General features: G+C 54.4%; 1 protein-coding gene across 2 annotated transcripts in view; it reads right to left on the bottom strand.

Moving 5' to 3' along the window:
* NACC2 (NACC family member 2) overlaps window positions 1-17,750 on the bottom strand; it is a 73,793-nt gene that overhangs the window by 32,257 nt on the left and 23,786 nt on the right. The window contains exons 1-2 of one of the 2 annotated variants that reach the window (XM_084800232.1): window positions 5,210-5,571; window positions 3,020-3,959 (exon numbers count right to left, since the gene is read on the bottom strand). In XM_084800232.1, coding sequence (XP_084656358.1) covers window positions 3,020-3,899 — 880 coding nt within the window. In that variant the 5' untranslated portion in view covers window positions 3,900-3,959; window positions 5,210-5,571. Of the gene's footprint in view, window positions 1-3,019; window positions 3,960-5,209; window positions 5,572-17,750 lie in introns of those variants that run through there. The other variant, XM_084800231.1, reaches the window with a different exon arrangement.

Raw genomic sequence — 17,750 nt, 5'->3', positions numbered from 1 at the left:
CCCTCAGAGCGGAGGCGGCACAACCCAGGAGTGTGTGCCCTCAGAGCGGAGGCGGCACAACCCAGGAGTGTGTGCCCTCAGAGTGGAGGGAGCACAAACCCAGGAGTGTGTGCCCTCAGAGTGGACGCGGCACAAACACCAGGCAGGGTTCATCTCAGACTTCTGGTAAGCAGCAGCGGGCACTGCAACTAAGCATCTTCCAGGGCAGAAAGGATCTGGGGAAGGCAGGGCACAGGGAGTTCCATGGCCTGGGTCAGGGAGGCCTGCTGGTGCTGGCTGCTGCCCATGCCCTCTTGGGCTTAACTACCCTAACTCCTAGCCTGCCCTACCACAGGAACCTTTTTAAGTTGGCATGACCCTGACCTCAACCACAGCTCAGCAACTACTCAGCCCAGAAAGGAAGGCAGCAGCAGCACAATGACCTCTGCCCTTAAGCGACTGGAGGAGGGGTTGGATTTGGCCCCTGGAAGCTACAGGCGGAAGGCCTTGAGAACAAAACCTGAGCACAACTGAGGCCCTTGCCCTCAGTACCCCAGACCCTACACTTCCCTGCTAGGCCTGCTGCTGCGGTGACTGAGGCAGCCAGTCGCTCCTGGGTAGACAACACAAGCCAGCCTGGAGCTCTGAGAGCTCAGATAAGCTTCCTGTGTCAGGGAAGGATGGGTGGGGGGAGGGCGGAGAGGGGAAGTGGTTTGGGCTGTGTGAGTCTACATCCGTGGCTCTGTGGGATCTGGGATTGGGGCGCCATCCTCCAGGTCGCAGAGTGCTGGCCACTGACACACCCGGGGAGACAACTGACATCTTTCTGGCTCGGGGAGCAGTGGGGTCCACAACGTATTGGTGTATGTTTCACTCCTGGAGAGGGCTCGCCAGCAGCCCGGGGGACACCTGCCTGCCCTCTCTCAGTGCTCTCCCTCTAGGACAGCACGGAGCTCCTGAGTGCCTGTTGGCAGCATAGCAGGGCAGGAGCAAGTTCCTCTGCCCTCGGCCCTGCTGCAGAGACTTGGGCGCTAGAAGGGCTACTCCGTGAAGGTTGAGATAAATGAGGTGGGCAGGAAACAGAGATGGGCAGCCTGCTGTGTAAACTGAGACAGGTAAACCTCCCAGAGGGCGGGGCTCCCTCCTGCCACCGAGCTTCTCAGTGGCCTGGCTTCTAACAGCAATGCCTGACATCTAAGATCAGAACAGGAGTCAGAGCGAGGGGACTAAAATGGCTCAAGACACAGCAGGGCTGGGTTACCAGGGTGCCGCATTATTTAGGGAGGAGGTTAAGACAGGATCTAATGTGTCTCAGCTGGCCTCAAACTCTGTGTAGTCAACGACCTTGAAGTTCTGACCTTCCTGCCTTCACCTCCTGGGTGCTAGATCATCACGCCTGGTTTCAGAGAGGGTGCTGCTATGAGTGTGGTACAGCGAGGCACACTGGGAACAGCTCCTAAAGAGCAGGGTGGCAGCAGGTCCCAGCCACCATTACACCTAGGGACACACAGCGGACTTGGCTTGCGGTGGGAAGCTGAGGCCAGGGAGACCCTTCGTAGGGTCATCCCGTAAGCAGCTCAGTCTCAAGCCTCTTGTTTGCGCAAGGAGCAAGGGGCCACCCGCCCCAGGTGGTATGAGGCTATTTCCAGATGAAGCCAGACACAGAGAGCCTGCCGCTCCCCGGTCGGTGGGGCCAAGTCTTCCCTCTACCTGCTCGTCCCCTTCTCAAGCGCACCCAGGGTAGCCAACGTCACCACCAATAACCTAGATTTTAACCAAGAAAGTGCACACCCCCTTCTCTGCCCCACTTATGGGCCTGCTGAAGAGAGAGACACAAGGAAGCCTAGACTGTGCACAGAGGCCAGCAGAGCAGGGCCAGCCCCACAGCCTGTCTGTGTTCCAGCACACCCATCACCACAAAATGGGTCAAGCAAGATTCGCTCCTGATCCCCAAGGCCCCACTAAACACCCCTGGTGAGGTCCCTGCCCCATAGCCCCTGAAACTCAGAAATAACCATGAGCCAAAGTGTTCAACTGGCCTGACCAAGGGTAGCTGAGAGCTGCCCAGCCTCTCGTTCCCACTCTACAAATGCCAGCTCTGCAGAGCCTTCCAAGGCCACTGTCCAACTGGCTCCTCGGAAAACCTGTTGAGGCAACTGGACTGTCCCTGTGCAGGCAAGGTTAAGGAGTCGGAAGGACAGGCTCAACACACAGGGTACTGGACACACTTTGCCCTGTCCCCACTCTCCCAGCAAGCCTACAGCCAAGGTCACCCTAGAGAGGCAGGGACTGTGCAAGGATGTCCTGAGGCATGGATGAGTGGAGAGCGGACCTTTCCTGGTTCTGTGGAATCCCAGCGAGAAACCCTGCCCTCAGCCCACAGTGACTCTGCCCCAACACCATCGCAGAGCTGGGTCCAGGCATCACCATGGTGTGGAAAGGGCTCTAATAATAGCTCCATGCACCCCAGAAACCTCCAAGCCTTCGGGGCCCAGGGCCAAAGGTCTCGGGTCCTTCTATGACCTCCTAACTGGCGGTCAGCAGGAATGGTGGATTCCCCAGAGTGGGCCTGCTCACCCTGACCAATGCAGCGGCTAGCATGTATCCTGCTATCAGGAGAAACCCAGCTCCGGTTCTCCCCATGAAAAGGAAACAGAAGCTATCTCCCCAGACCCAGGGGGGCCAGAGCCCCGTTCTGAAACACTTATACAAGAGTGCAAAAGTCATTAAACTCCATGGGGAATTCCTGGACCGAGGACACCCTCAGCTCCTTCATTTGTTCAGTGCTAGGCAGGAGCCCTATGCACGCTACACAGTCAACTCTCACAGGCGCGTCTCCATCACCTCACCCACAGGGTCTGAGCTCTGCAACGACTGACGCCCACAATGTCCAAGCTCCTGCCCAACTCTTCCAGCCCACACACCTTGCCTGCAGAGCATAGTGACCGTCCACACCAGGCTGCAATCACCACTATGCAACATATGCCCTCTGTAGGCTTTTTGCAAGGATGGCACAGTGCCAGGCCCTGCTGTGTGTTACCTGCATAGTTTCCTGTGGCCTTAATGTACATCTGGCCATACTGCTCCTCCACCATGGTATCATAGGCTTCGTCATCCTCCTCATCTTCCTCGTTGTGATAGGAGGTGGGGCTGTCAGTAGTGGGCAGGCTGCTGGCCCCAGGACTGGTCCGCTCCCCCTGGGGATAGGGTACCTGCTGGATACTGGGGATGATCGTGGCCAGGCTGGGCACACCATAGTAGGAGACTCGAGGCAGCTTCAGAGGGGCCGTGCCAGGTGTCCCTGCAGCACCTGCAGCTACCGCCACACCATCTCGAGCGCCTGTCTCCAGTGGGCGTTTAGAAGCCAGGCCCGAGCCGGTGGCAGGCGGCATCTCCATGGCTTCATGCTTTACGCGGGTCAGAAGCGGGATGGGCACGGAAGGGGATGCGACATAGGCGGCAGTGGCCGGTTGCAGCTGGTTGCAGGGACTTTGGGGCTCTGAGCTGGCATCCTCAATCATGGCGGTCTGCGAGTCACAGTGGGGTGAGCTCACCTTGAACATGAGGTCTGTACCCCGCTCCACAATGTGCTGGATCTGCAGGAAGCCGGCCGTGTACATGACCACGAGCTGCTCACTGGCTGCCATGGTGAGCTTGCCCGTGTAGCAAAAGGACAGAATCTGCTGGAAGCAGGCAGGCGGTACCGTGCCCGGCAGCTCGAACGCACTCTTGCTGTTCCCGCTGAAGAGGTCTCGGAAGTAGAGGCTGCTGGCGGCCAGGACGGCACGGTGGGCCTTGAAGGCCTGGCCTTTGACCACGATGGACACATCACAGTAGAGGCCCAACAGGCGCTGCTCGTTGAGACAGCCCAGAACTGTGTTCCCAAAGTTGGGGATCTCGATGTGCAGCATCTGAGACATGGCGGGTGGCGTGGTGGGTGGGTCTTGGACTCAGCGTGGGGCGGCCTGGAGGAGGCTCATCTGTGGAGGGGACACTGTGGTCAACTAACTGCTAGATGACCCCAACCCCGTCCAGCAACCTGCTCCCAGCCTCTGACAAGGCAAGGGAAGGACTGTGCTTAGGCACTCTCCTTACATTCCTCCCAGAAGGAGTTGTGGAGGGGGGCAGGGCAGGGGGGGTCCTTAGAATCCAGATCCTGGCTTGGAGGCAGGACAGACTGATCCTGACCCCTACACAGGCATAGAACCCCTGTCACCTACCCCACCAACAGCACCCATGGACTGCTCCCAAGAACTCTGAGAGCAGGGCTTAGTTCTCCCATCTCTACAGAGGACACAGGACAGAGGCCTGAACCCTCCAGGGAATAAGACAGGAGTGAACTGGACACACAAGTCACTCCCTGATTGGGATGGGAAAGGTAAGGGCCCAGCCCAGGAGCCCTCTCTAGAGGGAAAAAGTTTCTGGCCAAGAAGCCCCTCGCTGTGCAGTCTTCCCTGAGAAGGACGTCCATCCATGTCAATCCCAGAGAAGGGAGGGCTCTAGTTTCAGGTTTGTTTTTCCTCTTTGCCCGCTGAGCAGCCAGCGGAGGGCACTCTGAGGAACTGCAGAGCAGCTGTCCCCCTCCCATAGACCTTGCTCAGCTTCCAGCTTCCTCTGACGGCTAAGGAGGGATAAGGGACATCAAGAAGATGGACTAAGGCTGAGAGAACTTAGTGGGCTCCTTCCTCCACTCTTCCCTTGGGGACAGACCTCGATCTGCCAGGTGCAAGGGCTCTGGATGCACTTCTGGCTCCCCAAACCAGCACCCAGGTCCTGAGCACCCTCAGGGATGCGAAAGGATTTGGCGCTTGTCGCAGAGCAGCCTCTGTGCGCCCTCCCTTCGCCCCACTTCCAAAACTGGCCAATCCCTGCTGGCTTAGTCCCAGCCCAGGTAACTAAAAGGGTCTCAGGACTAAGCCCGCCAGGGGGCAGGGGTGGGGGCAGGCCGCTACTGTTTATCAGCACAGGACTCTGCCGATGGCGGGTGGGGGGGTGGCCGGAGAAGGCGCAGGCCCTGGCCCAACTCTGCAGAGCCGCACAAAGGGCCGCTGTGTCCCACGGGAGGAAAGTGCGGGCGGCCGCAGAGGCGCCGGGTGGCTGGAGAGGAGGGCGGAGCCACCCTGCGCCCGGAGTTGGGCAGGTGGGCGCAGCGCCGGGGCGTCCCGCAGTGCCCCCGCTGCAGAGAAGTTGCTGGCTGGCCCCAGGCAGGAGCAGGAGAGGACAGACCTACCTTTAGCGGCTGTGGCCGGCGGCAGACACTGCCCACTCAGCCTGGCAGCAGGCTCCGGCACACCGGCCCGCCAGCTGCTCCGGGAATGCAGCAAGGAACCCTGAGGTGGGGAGGGCGTGAGGAGCCCTGCAGGAGGGGTGGGGGTGGTAGAGAGCTGGGCGCTGGGCTAGGCGGCCGCAGCTCAGCTGCACCCAGGCCGGCTCTCCCGGGCAGCGCGCAGCATCTCAATGAAGCAGCCGGATGCAGACGAACATCCAGGCAGCTCTCGGGAATGAATAGCCGCCTTTGATTTGGGAGCTGAAGTAAATGCCAGCTCCCAGCCCCAGCTTTAAAAACAGTGGCGCGTTGGTGCCAGAGGAATGCACGGCTCCGGGTGTTGGTGCAAGACAGACTTTTGATGACTCACTGCAATGCAAACAAAGATGGCAGAAATACTGTACTGTACGTGGAGAAATGCTTCGTGGTGCCACGGCAACTGAGACAGCTTGGAAATTTATAGTGCAGTTTTGCATATGAATTACCCAGTAAACTGCCTCCCTGCCATCCTGTACAGACCCAGTGTCAAAGCATTTAAACTATTCCAAACAGTCTGCAGAGCTGGCAGCGCGTGTAACTTAACTCTTCCTGGGGAGCAAGAGGCTGGGCAGGAGAGCTAGGGAAGGAGGAAGGATGACAGCACCCCGGTAGAGAAGAGGTGCAAACACAGCCAGGAGTTGGAGGGAGCAGGAAGGAGGATGCCAAAGGGGTCCTAAAGAGGCCCAGGCTGGGAAGGGACCAGGACCCTGGAGCTATCTCCCTCACTTCTCAGGGCCTCAGAGCCATGTACTCTGCTGGGGCACAGGCTCCATAACAGTAGGCCTTGTAGGTCCAGAACCCTGGCCCCACCCCATCCCCATCTTTCCATCCTTGACTGGCTTTTTAAGGAAGGAGTAACTTTGTGGCCAGGCAGACCAGATAGAGGTGAACAGGCGCCTGCTCCTCCCTCTCCCTGAAACACTTTTTGGAAATAAAGACCAGCTCATGCCCGGTGTCTATGAAAAGCGTCTCCCATGCCCTTCCTGAGGTCTTGTTCTGGCAAGGGGTAGCCATAGCATTTGCTTAACTGCAGAAGCCTTGGGGAGAGCTACTGGACAGCCTGCCTCAGTTTCTCCCACTGTCACTAACTGTGCTTCCAGAAGGAATATATTCTACCTGCAAGAAGGGAAAGGGTCAAGGCTGGCCATGGGGATGTCTGCTGAGCAGCACTATCAAGGTGGTACAGACCAGGAGGAGCAGGTGGCAGCACCAACGACCCCTCGTCCCCAGTGTACCCTCTGAGGCACCAAGAGAACAAAAAAAAAAGAACCTTCTGGAACCTCCATGTTTACACAAAAAGCAACTGGACAGGGACAGGGAAAAATCCAGGTGTGGAAGCTGCCAGCGAGCCCAGCCTGCACTGCCTTCCAAGCCTCTGTCCGACAGCAGGTAATGAGAGCCCTCCAGGTGGCCATGAGGCTCTCTGGGACTTGGGGGCTGCAAACTAGAGCTCAGTCCTGCTGAAGGGCTGTTCTCCACAAGGCCAGCAGACGCAGGGCTTGCCGGGGGCACCTCTGGGCCATATCCCACCCAGAACAATCCTTCTACCTTCCTTCTTAGTGGCTGCTCCCTTCCAAAAATCTATCAGGAAGGCCCCACAAGCCCATCTTGGGCAGGTCTAGGTGTGCTCAGGCCTGTGTGGGCCACTGGCTGACCACTGGGCCTGGCTAGAGAGGGACTGTGCTACTCAGAGACACACAGCACATAAAAGACCAAAAGGCTCCATTCGCAGACCTATGGCAGCCACCACGGAGAAGCTTTCCTCTCAAAGGGCACAGCTTCTGCCATAGGCAGCCCCAGCCAAACAGGCTCTCCTGAAGCCTGCCCAGGGGACAGAAGCCAGCAAAGCCACAGGATGACCCAGCTCTAGGAGGGTCCCAATACCCAAGGCTGAGCTGATCAGTAACTAGATACAAAAGAATCAGAGAAAAGAGTCAAGTGGCTGGGCAGCCCCTTCCATGTCCTGCCAGCATCGGCCACTTCCTAAGGCCTGTAGTCTCCCGTGTCTGTTGTGCACTGAGGTCAAGATAGACTCTGGGGAAGTTACTGAGCACAGACAGAATCCACAGGCCTGCTACTGTGTAAACTGATGGTGTCTATGATTTGCTCTGACCCGAGCAGGTGAGGCATTTAGGTCCATACCTCAAGGGCTGGCGCCCAGGACCTGGGCCAGTCCACCTCATACAGAGAAGGGGCCATTATTCTCCCAGAAGGTGACGAGACCGACTCGGTCCACAGGGACCGAGGACAACTGGCTCATTTGCTACCTTGTCCTCAGGCCACCTGTGCTGGCAATGCTGATGCCTGCACCCAGCCTGCGAGAACCGGACCGGAGCTGGTTTTAGGTTGCTTTCTTAGAAGCCTTGGCTGGGGCAGAAACAAAGCTGAACTTTAGGAGAAAAGAATCAAATAAAGGCTTGGCTTACACTCCAGGCAGGACCGTGAAAGTAAGACTAGCCAGGGCTGACCCTGGGGCTGCAGCTGGGGCTGAGGGAACGTTGCACCAAAGTGGGCCAGAGTGTGGCTGCCTGCTCCGTGGGGAGGATGGAACCTGAATCTTCACCACTCTACACTAACCCTGTATGGTGGTGCCCAGCTGTGCTCGGCCAGCTCCTGGCTCTTCCTTTGCTTATGGAAATTTCTCCAGTCAAGTAAATTGTCCCTCTGTCTTTGCTTACCCCATCCATCCTCACAGTGTCTGCACTGAGAAACTGTCTCTTCGTAACAGTCTCCAAGATGGACCCTACTTTAGGGAAACCCATGAAAACACTCCAAAGCCAAGTACAGGCCCGCCCTACTGCTATGCTCACCTTGGTACCCTTGCCCCACATAGTAGAGACTCCTGGGAGTTCCCAGACATCTCCAGAATAGGAGATGGGTGAGGTCGTTGTAAACAGTGTCCCAAGAGAGGCTAGGGTCCTAACAGGCCATTGAAAGCACCGAAGTCAACGGGTAGATGTGGAAAGAAAACTGATGAGCGGGCACTAGGGACAGACGTGAAGGCACCAGAACTGCATCCGGACAGACTTACACACAGGGGCCAGGCAGTGCTTTGTCAGAGTTCAGTCCCCAAGCAGAAGGGACTTTCTGTCAGAGTTAACATTCCAGGAAGGATTCTAATGAGGGGACAGATCTCAGCCACGCAGCAGCACTCCAAGGCTGACCTGGGTCTTAGAACCACAACCCTGGCAAGCAAAGACACAAAACCACTCCAAGGGCATAGCCAGAGACAGGACAGGCTCACCAACAAGCAGAGGCCAACCTTCCCAGCACTCTGAAACCAGCCTGCAGAAAACTCTCCCATCCTGCAAGGACTTTAGGAACTTGCTAGACAGTGGCACAGCACCGGAAAGGATGGAGCTTGGTGTCCGCATGATGACTCCCAGAAAGGGAGGAGAGAGAAATTCAACTATTTTGCAGGACTTAATCCTGTCAATTAAGTAAGAAGCCCTGCACCTCAGCAAACACACAGGTACCCCCACCACCAGCACCACACAGTTGCCAAGGGAGGAAGACGACACTACTAGGGAACCTCTCCCCAGGCAGCCTCACACACCCAGTCAGGCCGGAAGAACCAGGAGGTTTGTGCAAGGCACCAGCCCCACGGGGACTGCAGATGGAACACAGCCTGGCCGGAGCTCAGTGAGGACAGTAAGGAAACCCCTTCCTACCACACTGTCGGCTAGGGGAGAAACTCTGCTTCCTTATGGTTTTCTTCCCAACAGCTGACTAGACTGGTCATCGCCAGGGACCTGTGGGGGCACCCAGGGTCCTGGCTGCTGGCTTGGGTGTGCTCAGCTCTCCAAGAGCTGGGTGAAGCCCCAGGTTGGCCCTGAGGTTTGCATTAAACTTTTAAAATACCATCAGGCAGAGCTGAGCTGCCCGAGGCCTTGCTGCTAATGGAATCTTTAGTGTTTGCAGGGGCTGAAAACTGTGGTGTTGACTGCCAATGCCCGCTTCCCACACTGCTCATGCTAACTGCATATGCTGCCCGTTTACCCATCCGAACCCCTCTAGGTGGTACAAACCAGAAGTCTGGGATCAGGACCTGGGAGCTGCGGGGCCAGGGCCTGCGTCATGGACACCTGATCATCAAATTCCCTGGCTTCCTAATTTTGACATCCAGAGTCATGGGTGTCTTTGGTCCTCAAATAATAAAAGCAAAAAGGTGAGGTCCGGCCCTGTAGCTGACTGGACCAAAGCTAGCACTGTATAAGGTCCCCAGGGCTCCGCCATGAGAGGAGAATATGCCTCAGTCTCCATACTTGGAGAAAGAGAGGAGGTACAGGGACCTCCCCAGCTCTGCCACAGAAGAGGCAGATCCCCAACACGCTAGGTCCCCTTAGAGAACCATGGAGGGACTAAATGAAGCCCCTTAAATGGGGCTTTCTCCTGCCAGACCACAGGCCTGGAGTAGCAACAGCCATAAAAGCCTGTTATAACTGCACAACACAGTGTTTGCCTGGAAGCTTGTCTTTTTCTTTCTCTCTCTCTCTCTCTCTCTCTCTCTCTCTCTCTCTCTCTCTCTTTTTCCTCAGAAGAAAAAGGGAGGCAAGCCAATTAAAAAATTGGCTTGTCAATCTTTTCCCTCTTGTTGCTCTTTACTGGTCCTTAGAGAAAGAATAAAACCAATGTGTGTGTGTGGTGTGTGTGTGTGTGTGTGTGTGTGTGTGTGTGTGACGCCACCCAGCACGAGCTCTCCATGGAACACAACACCCACACCCAAAGATCACAGCAACAGACTGTGCTACTCCTCATAATGGTCAGTCTTGCATCTGACAGCTCTGGGCCTTGTGCGCTGGTACAGCCTTGTAGGACCTTATGTCTGCAGGGAAGAGCAAAAGCAGGTGACAGTTCTAATACCGACAGCTCGCCTGAGGAATGAACCCACGCCCCGACTGGTCTGTGTGGTCGTCTAAGCCAGTGGTTCTCAACCTGTGGGTTCTGACCCCTGGGGGGGGGGTGTCACATATCGATATCCCGAATATCAGATGTTTACATTACAATTCATAACAATAGCAGAACTATAGTTATGAAGTAGCATCAAAATAAGTTTTGGGGGGAGTTTGGTTGGTTGGTTGGTTTTTCAAGACAGGGTTTCTCTTGTAGTCCTGGCTGTCCTGGACTCACTTTGTAGACCAGGCTGGTCTCAAACTCACAAAGATCCGCCTGCCTCTGCCTCCCCAGTGCTAGGATTAAGTCGTGTGCCACTACACCCGGATGTAACAAAATAATTTTACGGTTGGGGGGGGGGAGTTTCACTACAACATGAGGAAATAACTGTGTTAAGGGAACTGCATTAGGAAGGTTGAGAAACACTGATCTAAGCACTAGGGTTTTTTACCTGATAGGGCCTACGGCAAACAAAACAGTGTGTCTTGTAGAATCAGTAAACTGCTCAGAGATGGGGGTATGCCGTACCAGGAACACCCCCACACACAAGCTCACCACCACCTCTGCTGTACCAGACCCTCGGCTTCCCAGCCCTGCAGGCCCACTGTGCAAAACCCTCTCTCGTGAGCCACAGGCTGCTTTCAGAAGGTTTCCGAAGAATTAAGCAGTGTTTTGAGGAGAGCCGACAATCTTCCCTACTCGTATTTGTAATTTAAATAACGTAAGCTTGAAGAGTGTCTCCCTTGGGCATAGTTTAATAACTTAAAAAGCCAGCGCGGCTCGGCATGCACCTGCCCCCTCGGCCCTCCCTGAGCTGCAGACGCAGGTCCTCTCCTGGCTCACCAGGGGTACTCCACAGCTAAAGGGCAGGAGCAGCTGTCTCTGCTTACCCCTTTCACTTGTGGGCCTGTGACCTTGACCCTCCCCACCAGGGCACCAGGGGAGAGTCACCTGGATCCCAGGTGCTGTGACGGAGCTGGGCAGGGGGTGCCACTGATGCATGCTGGGCTATGGGTCACCCAACTCAGTTCAGCCACTTCCCAGAACACCCCATTTTTAATATTCATAGATCTCCTCATCTGCATATCATGCCATAAATAGTCAGAGGCGAGGTAAGATACAAAGATCCCCTGCATTTCTAATTATGCTTAAAAAGCTAATGTAAATCAGAGACACAGAGAAGCAGTAAATCAGCTGGGAGGACACAACCCAGGGGCCCTCCACCTCAACACCCTAGCAAGGTGGCTGCTAGGGACAGAGGCCCAAAGGACCCAAGAATGACCTTGGGGGAAGTCAACCTCACCTGGGTGTGTCCCTAAAAATAGGCCCCAGAGGCAACTTTCCACTCTCTCCCCTACAGTCAACACAGTTCCCACCCACAACAGATGCCCAGCCCCCACTTCTCATAAAGAGCAGCAGGCACTGGGCAGGAGAAAAGCTCTTAGGGGCTGCTGTGGGCCTGACACACATTTAAGTGGCTGGACACGCCCATCAGAGCTCCCCACAGCTCTGCGCATCCCCCTCCCCTCCCCTCCCCCCTCCCCAGCTTGGGGGCTGATTTCTGGGGAGAATCAGATGCTTCCCTTCCTGGGACCACTCCCCGGCTGTAGGACCAGGAAGCTAGACAAACAACGAAGGGTCCCAGGGCGTGAACCAAACCTCACCCTAAATGACAGCACCCCCACCCCCACCCCCACCCCCACTGAAGGGTCCAGCCCTGCACAGGTAGATAAGGTAGATACCTCCTCTATCTTTCCGGAGAAGAGCGTAGAGACCTATAGGATGGAAAGTTCTGGGCCAGAATGGGGGCATGTGGCACTAACCTGCGTGTGACATTTAAACAGAGTACAGAACTCTAAGGGCAGTGATACTGCTGGGACCCAGTGAGCCCTGGACCAAGACATGGGGGCAAAGGGCGGATCTCAGTGTTTAGCACTCCCAGGGTCAGCTTGGACCAGGGTCCCAGACAAGGACCAGCTCCCTGTGCTCAGAACAGCAAACATGCTCAGGGCACTTCTGGCCGCTAAGCTAGAGCAATGCGAGGGTCAGAAAGTGCTGAGTGAGAGGCAACAGCCACTCCCAGGCTTAGACACCAGGCCAGGCAGGGCCTAGAAAACTGGGGACACGGGCCTGAGCAGAGGAGCCTGACAAAGCTAAGAGGAGTAGAGAGGAGGTGCTTGGAGATACCAGGCTTGGAGGCGGCCCAAGCACAAGGTTCAAGAGCCCTGGGAGACCTTACTTATCATTTGGGGTGCGGCTCAGAGATACTAGCGCAGAAACTTGCAAAGGCATGTGTGCATATGTGCGTGTTCGTGCGTGTGTATGTGTATGTGTGTGTGCGTGCGTGCGTTTCACATTCCCCCCAGCCTGATTTAGGGCCCTCGGCCAAGACCCACCCTGACTCTCCATGAATGGGGTGCCGCGCTTTCCCCTTCAGGAGTGTGCTTGGAGGACCTGCCTGAGGCACAGGCCCAAAAGACACAAGGGTTACCCCGATCGCTGTTGGTGAAATGACTGCCACCCGCATCTGCCCTGGCAGTAGGCCCAGAACTATTTTTAAGCCCATTTACTAGAAATTCCACAAATTAAAGGAAATATGGATAATGCAGCAGGGATCCTGGGGGGCAGATTAAGGCTGCGTAGAGGGTTCCCGTTTCCACACCAGAGTCTTAACTGGGAAACCTGGCTGCCCCAAACGCCTGCATAAGCACCCGCTGAGTCCCGTGAGGAAGGCTGGGGACTTGCAACTGGGCTCAGGGACCACAGAAAACATCCGAGTGCCCAGACCGCTGTACACCAGGCCATAAAAGGTAATTGCTGATATGAAAAACCTAAGTGCCCAGCTCACAGGAGTTCTCAAGGCAGGGAGTTCCAGCAGCAGCAGCAGCAGCAGCAGCAGCCGCCACTCTTCCTGGAAAGTGTCTTTCAGAGCTCCAAGAGGCTCAGGCCCCAAGACTCACCACCTGTCCATCCCTGCTAATGAGGTTCAGGAACCTCCCTAGTCGCATCCTACTTCGGGAAACAAAGAAAACCCTTTAAGCAGGCTGTGAGCTAAGCTGTTATCAGCCACCCCATGTGGCTCTCACAAGCTGTCACCTCCAGACTCTGCTGCTCAATTTGAGTGGGTGGTGGGTGACACTAGGAACGGCCCTGACAACCAGGACAAACATCTGCTGGGTTGTGAAAAGGCCTAATGTGGGTGGTCTCTCTCTCTCTCTTTTTTTTTTTTAAAGATTTACTTATTTATTATTATGTATACAGTGCTCTGTTTGCATGTACTCCTGCAAGCCAGAAGAGGGCGCCATATCACATTACAGATGGTTGTGAGCCACCATGTGGTTGCTGGGAATTGAACTCACGACCTTTGGAAGGGCAGGCTGGGCTCTTAACCACTGAGCCATCTCTCCAGGCCCAGGGTGGTCTCTTAAGAATCAGGCCCAGCAGGCACTAGGGAGGCAGAGGCAGGAGGATCACTGTGAGTGTGAGGCCAGCCTGGTCTACAAAGTGAGTCTAGGACAGCCACGGCTACACAGAGAAACCCTGTCTCAAAGCCCCTCCAAAAAAAACCCGCCCCCAAAATTTCTTTAAATCAGGTGTAGGCTGGGAGTGGTGGCACATGCTTTTAATCCCAGCACACTGAGGCAGAAGCAGATGGATCCTTGTGAAGTCGAGGCCAGCCTGGTCTACGTAGTTAATTCCAGGACAACCATATTGAGAGATGCTGTCCCAAACAAACAAACAAACGAATAAACAAACCAAGAATCAGGCCCAAGACTGATAATCTACAGAGACAGAGGACCCAGTCACTAAGGCCAGACACCTGCCAGGAACCCTGTTCTACCACCAAATGCTCAGCCCTTCTGGGTCTAAAAGGTGCAAATCAGGGCAAGGTAGGAAGGACAACACAAGAGGTCAGGCTAGCTCGCCGGTACTGGCTGGACTGGAGAAGGGGAGGAACAGGTCTGGGCTGGTGGGTGCTGATCACAGGAGGAGGACCACACCTGCCACCTCCATCCTCCATCCTGGATCCAGGCAAGCTCCAGTGATGAGCAAATGCGTCTGCTTGGCTGGGTCTGCCTGGGCTCAGGACAAGCAAGAAACCCTGTATGGAATCAATCCCTAGTGTTAACAGACTGAGCAAAACTATCAAAACTCTGAGGCTAACCAGTGGAGTGGCACACACTCCTAATCTCGGATTACCGGGAGAGACAGGGAAGATTATAAAATCATGGTGAACCTAGGCTACTTTATGAGACCCTGTCACAAATCGAGAAACCCTAGGGACAAGTGTGAGTGAAGGGACTATCCAGGAATGAGCCTCGTACAGAGGAAGTCCCTCTTACTGGCTAACTGGGCAGCTGTTCCCAGAGTTCCCTCCTTGGAGAGACACAGGCACCTACCCCATCACCACCTCACAAAGCCCCCAAACCCCACTGCTGAGCCTGTGGCTTTCTTAGACCCTAACTTAAAAACATGACTTTCTCGTTTTATTTTATTTTATTTTTAAATTTTTTTTTGGTTTTTATGAGACAGGGTTTCTCTGTGTGGCACTGGCTGTCCTGGACTCACTTTGTAGACCAGGCTGGTCTCGAACTCACAGATTTGCCTGCCCCTTGCCTCCTTGTCATCGTGCCTGGCCTTATCTTTTCTACCTCACTCTTTCAGGCAGCTGTCAAGGCTTTGTTGGTTTTGTCTCAAAATAAAACTGTCCTCAAGCTTCCTTTTTCGTCTATTTTAAAATTCTTTTATTATTAAGACTAAGGTCTACAAAGTGAGTCCAGGACAGCCAAGGCTAACACAGAGAAACCCTGTCTCGAAAAACCAAAAAAAAAAAAAAAAAAAAAAAACCCAAAAAAAAAAAAAAAAAAAAAAAAGACTAAGAACTTCAAGAAGAGGCCAGGAATGGTGGGGTACACCTATAATTCTAGCACTTGGAAGGCACAGGCAGGGTCAGAGTTCAAGGTCATCCTCAGATACAAAGGGGCCAACATGGGAAGCACGAGACTGTCTCAAAACAACAGACAGGCCAGAGCTGGGCCCCACTGGCTCACAGATTGAACAAACTTTTAAAAATCTACTATCTTGGGCTGGAGAGATGGCTCAGTGGTTAAGAGCACTGATTGTTCTTCCAGAGGTCCTGAGTTCAATTCCCAGCAACCACATGGTGGCTCACAGCCATCTATAATGTGATCTGATGCCCTCGTCTGGTGTGCAGCCACAGATGCAGGCAGAATACTGTATGTGTAATAAATATATCTTTTAAAAAAGTAAAATAAAATCTACTATCTTATGCCTTGGTTTGGGTAGTGCACACCTTTAATTCCAGCACTTGGCAAGCAGACATATGTGAGTTCCAGGTCAGCCTGTTTTACATAGTGAGTTCCAGAACAGCCAGCCATGTACAGTGAGACCTTGACTCAAAATAAATAAGCAACAGTGCTCACTTCAGGCTGTGTGGTACCAATAAAAGATAAGCAGAGATCACTGGGCTAGGAGAGTCTTTAAATGAATTCATATATGCACAGCCAACGCATTCAATAAAGACGCCAAACCTTTCAACAGGGAAAGAATGTTCTCTTCAAAGCATGGTTCTGGAAGACAGGAGAGAGTGAGGGCAGACCCTGACCTCACACCAAAGACAAAAGTGAACTCAAATGCATCAGAGACCTACATAGGGCTGGGGCTGGGCGGTGGTGGCACACACCTTCACTCCCATCACTCCGGAGGCAGAGGCAGGCAGACTGCTGTGAGTTCGAGGCCAGCCTGGTCTACAAAGCACTATCAGAGTAGTCAAGACTACTCAGAGAAACCCTATCTTGAAAAACCAAAAATCCAACCAAGCAAACAAACAAACTAACCTAAATGGGGCTAGGGAGATGGTACAGTGGTTACCAATGCTGCACATGTGTGGGAACCAATTCGTTTTTGTTTGGGGGTTCTGTTTGTTTGTTTGTTGTTTCTTGAGACAGGGTTTCTCTGTGTAGCCTTGGCTGTCCTGGACTCACTTTGTAGACCAGGCTGGCCTTGAACCCACAGCAGTCCCCCTGCCTCTGCCTCCTGAGTGCTGGGATTAAGTGGAGATCAAATTGAATCATAAAAAGCCAGGCCACAGTGACATGTGCGCCAGGCCACAGTGATATGTGCGCCAGGCCACAGTGACATGTGCGCCAGGCCACAGTGACATGTGCCTGTGACCAAACACTGGGAGGAGTGGAGACAGGTGAATCCCAGGGGCTTTCTGGCCAGCCATTCCACAAAACAGAGAGCCCTAGGTTCAGTGAGACAAGAGACTTTGTTTCAATGATTAGGGAAGATACTAGCTATGGACCGCTAGCTCCACACACACAAACCTGTGCGCACACACATGCCAACACCTCCCACCCACCCCACCCCAAACACACAGCAGAGGAAAGTCTATTGGAAATGCCTGCTAGTCATGTTTCTGACGTAGTTTATACCCAAAAATATAAAATGTGCAAAGCATCTAAAGAGACTTTCCATCAAAAAATAGGCACAAGTGTCCAATATGCCCAGAAAGCACTCGGCATCACCAGCCAGCAGGAAGGCTCAAGTGAAAACCACAGCAAGGAGCTGCACATGACAGGGGGTGGGGGTGGGTTCAACATGTCACGGGGCCCTGGCTTCCATCCCCAGCACCAAAAGCAAAACAAGAGAGAAAAAGGAGAGCCACACAGAGAAAGCCTGTCTTGAAAAACCAAAAAGAACAAAGAAAAAGAAAGAGGGGCTAGCCAGCGGTGGGATGTGAAATGCTGCAACCACTTTAGGAAATTATCTGCAACACACACACACATTACACACACACACATACACACACATATACACATACATTACACACACACATGCACACGCATAAACATACACACACATACACACATACACACACACACACACACACACACACACACACATACACACACACACGAAGGTAAAACAGTATTTCTGCATGACGCTGAAATTCCACTTCCAGGAGTGTAGGCAAGAGAAATAAAAACGCATTATCTACACGAAAGTTTGCAAAGCACAGATTCCTAGAACACTGGCTACAACAGCCAAGAGGTAGCAAGGGCCCAAGCGTGGATCAACCACTGAGAGAGAAATGAAATCTGGAAAATGAGATGGTAGAATATGACCTGAAGTACAGGGGACGGAGTTTGATCCCATGTCACAGATGAATCTTACATATCACTATGTGAGCAAAGCCAGTCACTCAAGGCCACAGAAATGTGTGAGTGAAGAGGCAATTGACAGATAGGGGAGATTAGAGGCTGTCCAGGGCTGGGGCTAGGGGAGGTGGGGGTGGGGCTGGGTGGGGGTGGGGCTGGGGGACGTGGGGGTGGGGCTGGAGGAGGTAGGGGTGGGGCTGGGGAAGGTGGGGGTTGGAGGTGGTGGGGCTGGGGGGCTGGGGGAGGTGGGGGTGGGGCTAGGGGGCTGGGGGAGGTGGGGGTGGGGCTGGGGGAGGTGGGGGTGGTGGGCTGGGGGAGGTAGGGGTGGGGCTGGGGGAGGTGGGGGTGGTGGGCTGGGGGAGGTAGGGGTGGGGCTGGGGGAGGTAGGG

The sequence above is a fragment of the Acomys minous genome (assembly GCF_964271855.1).
Source record: "Acomys minous genome assembly, chromosome: 10".
NCBI lineage: Eukaryota > Metazoa > Chordata > Mammalia > Rodentia > Muridae > Acomys > Acomys minous.
Note: the sequence above shows the minus strand (reverse complement) of the source record. Positions and strands in the feature narration are given on the sequence as shown.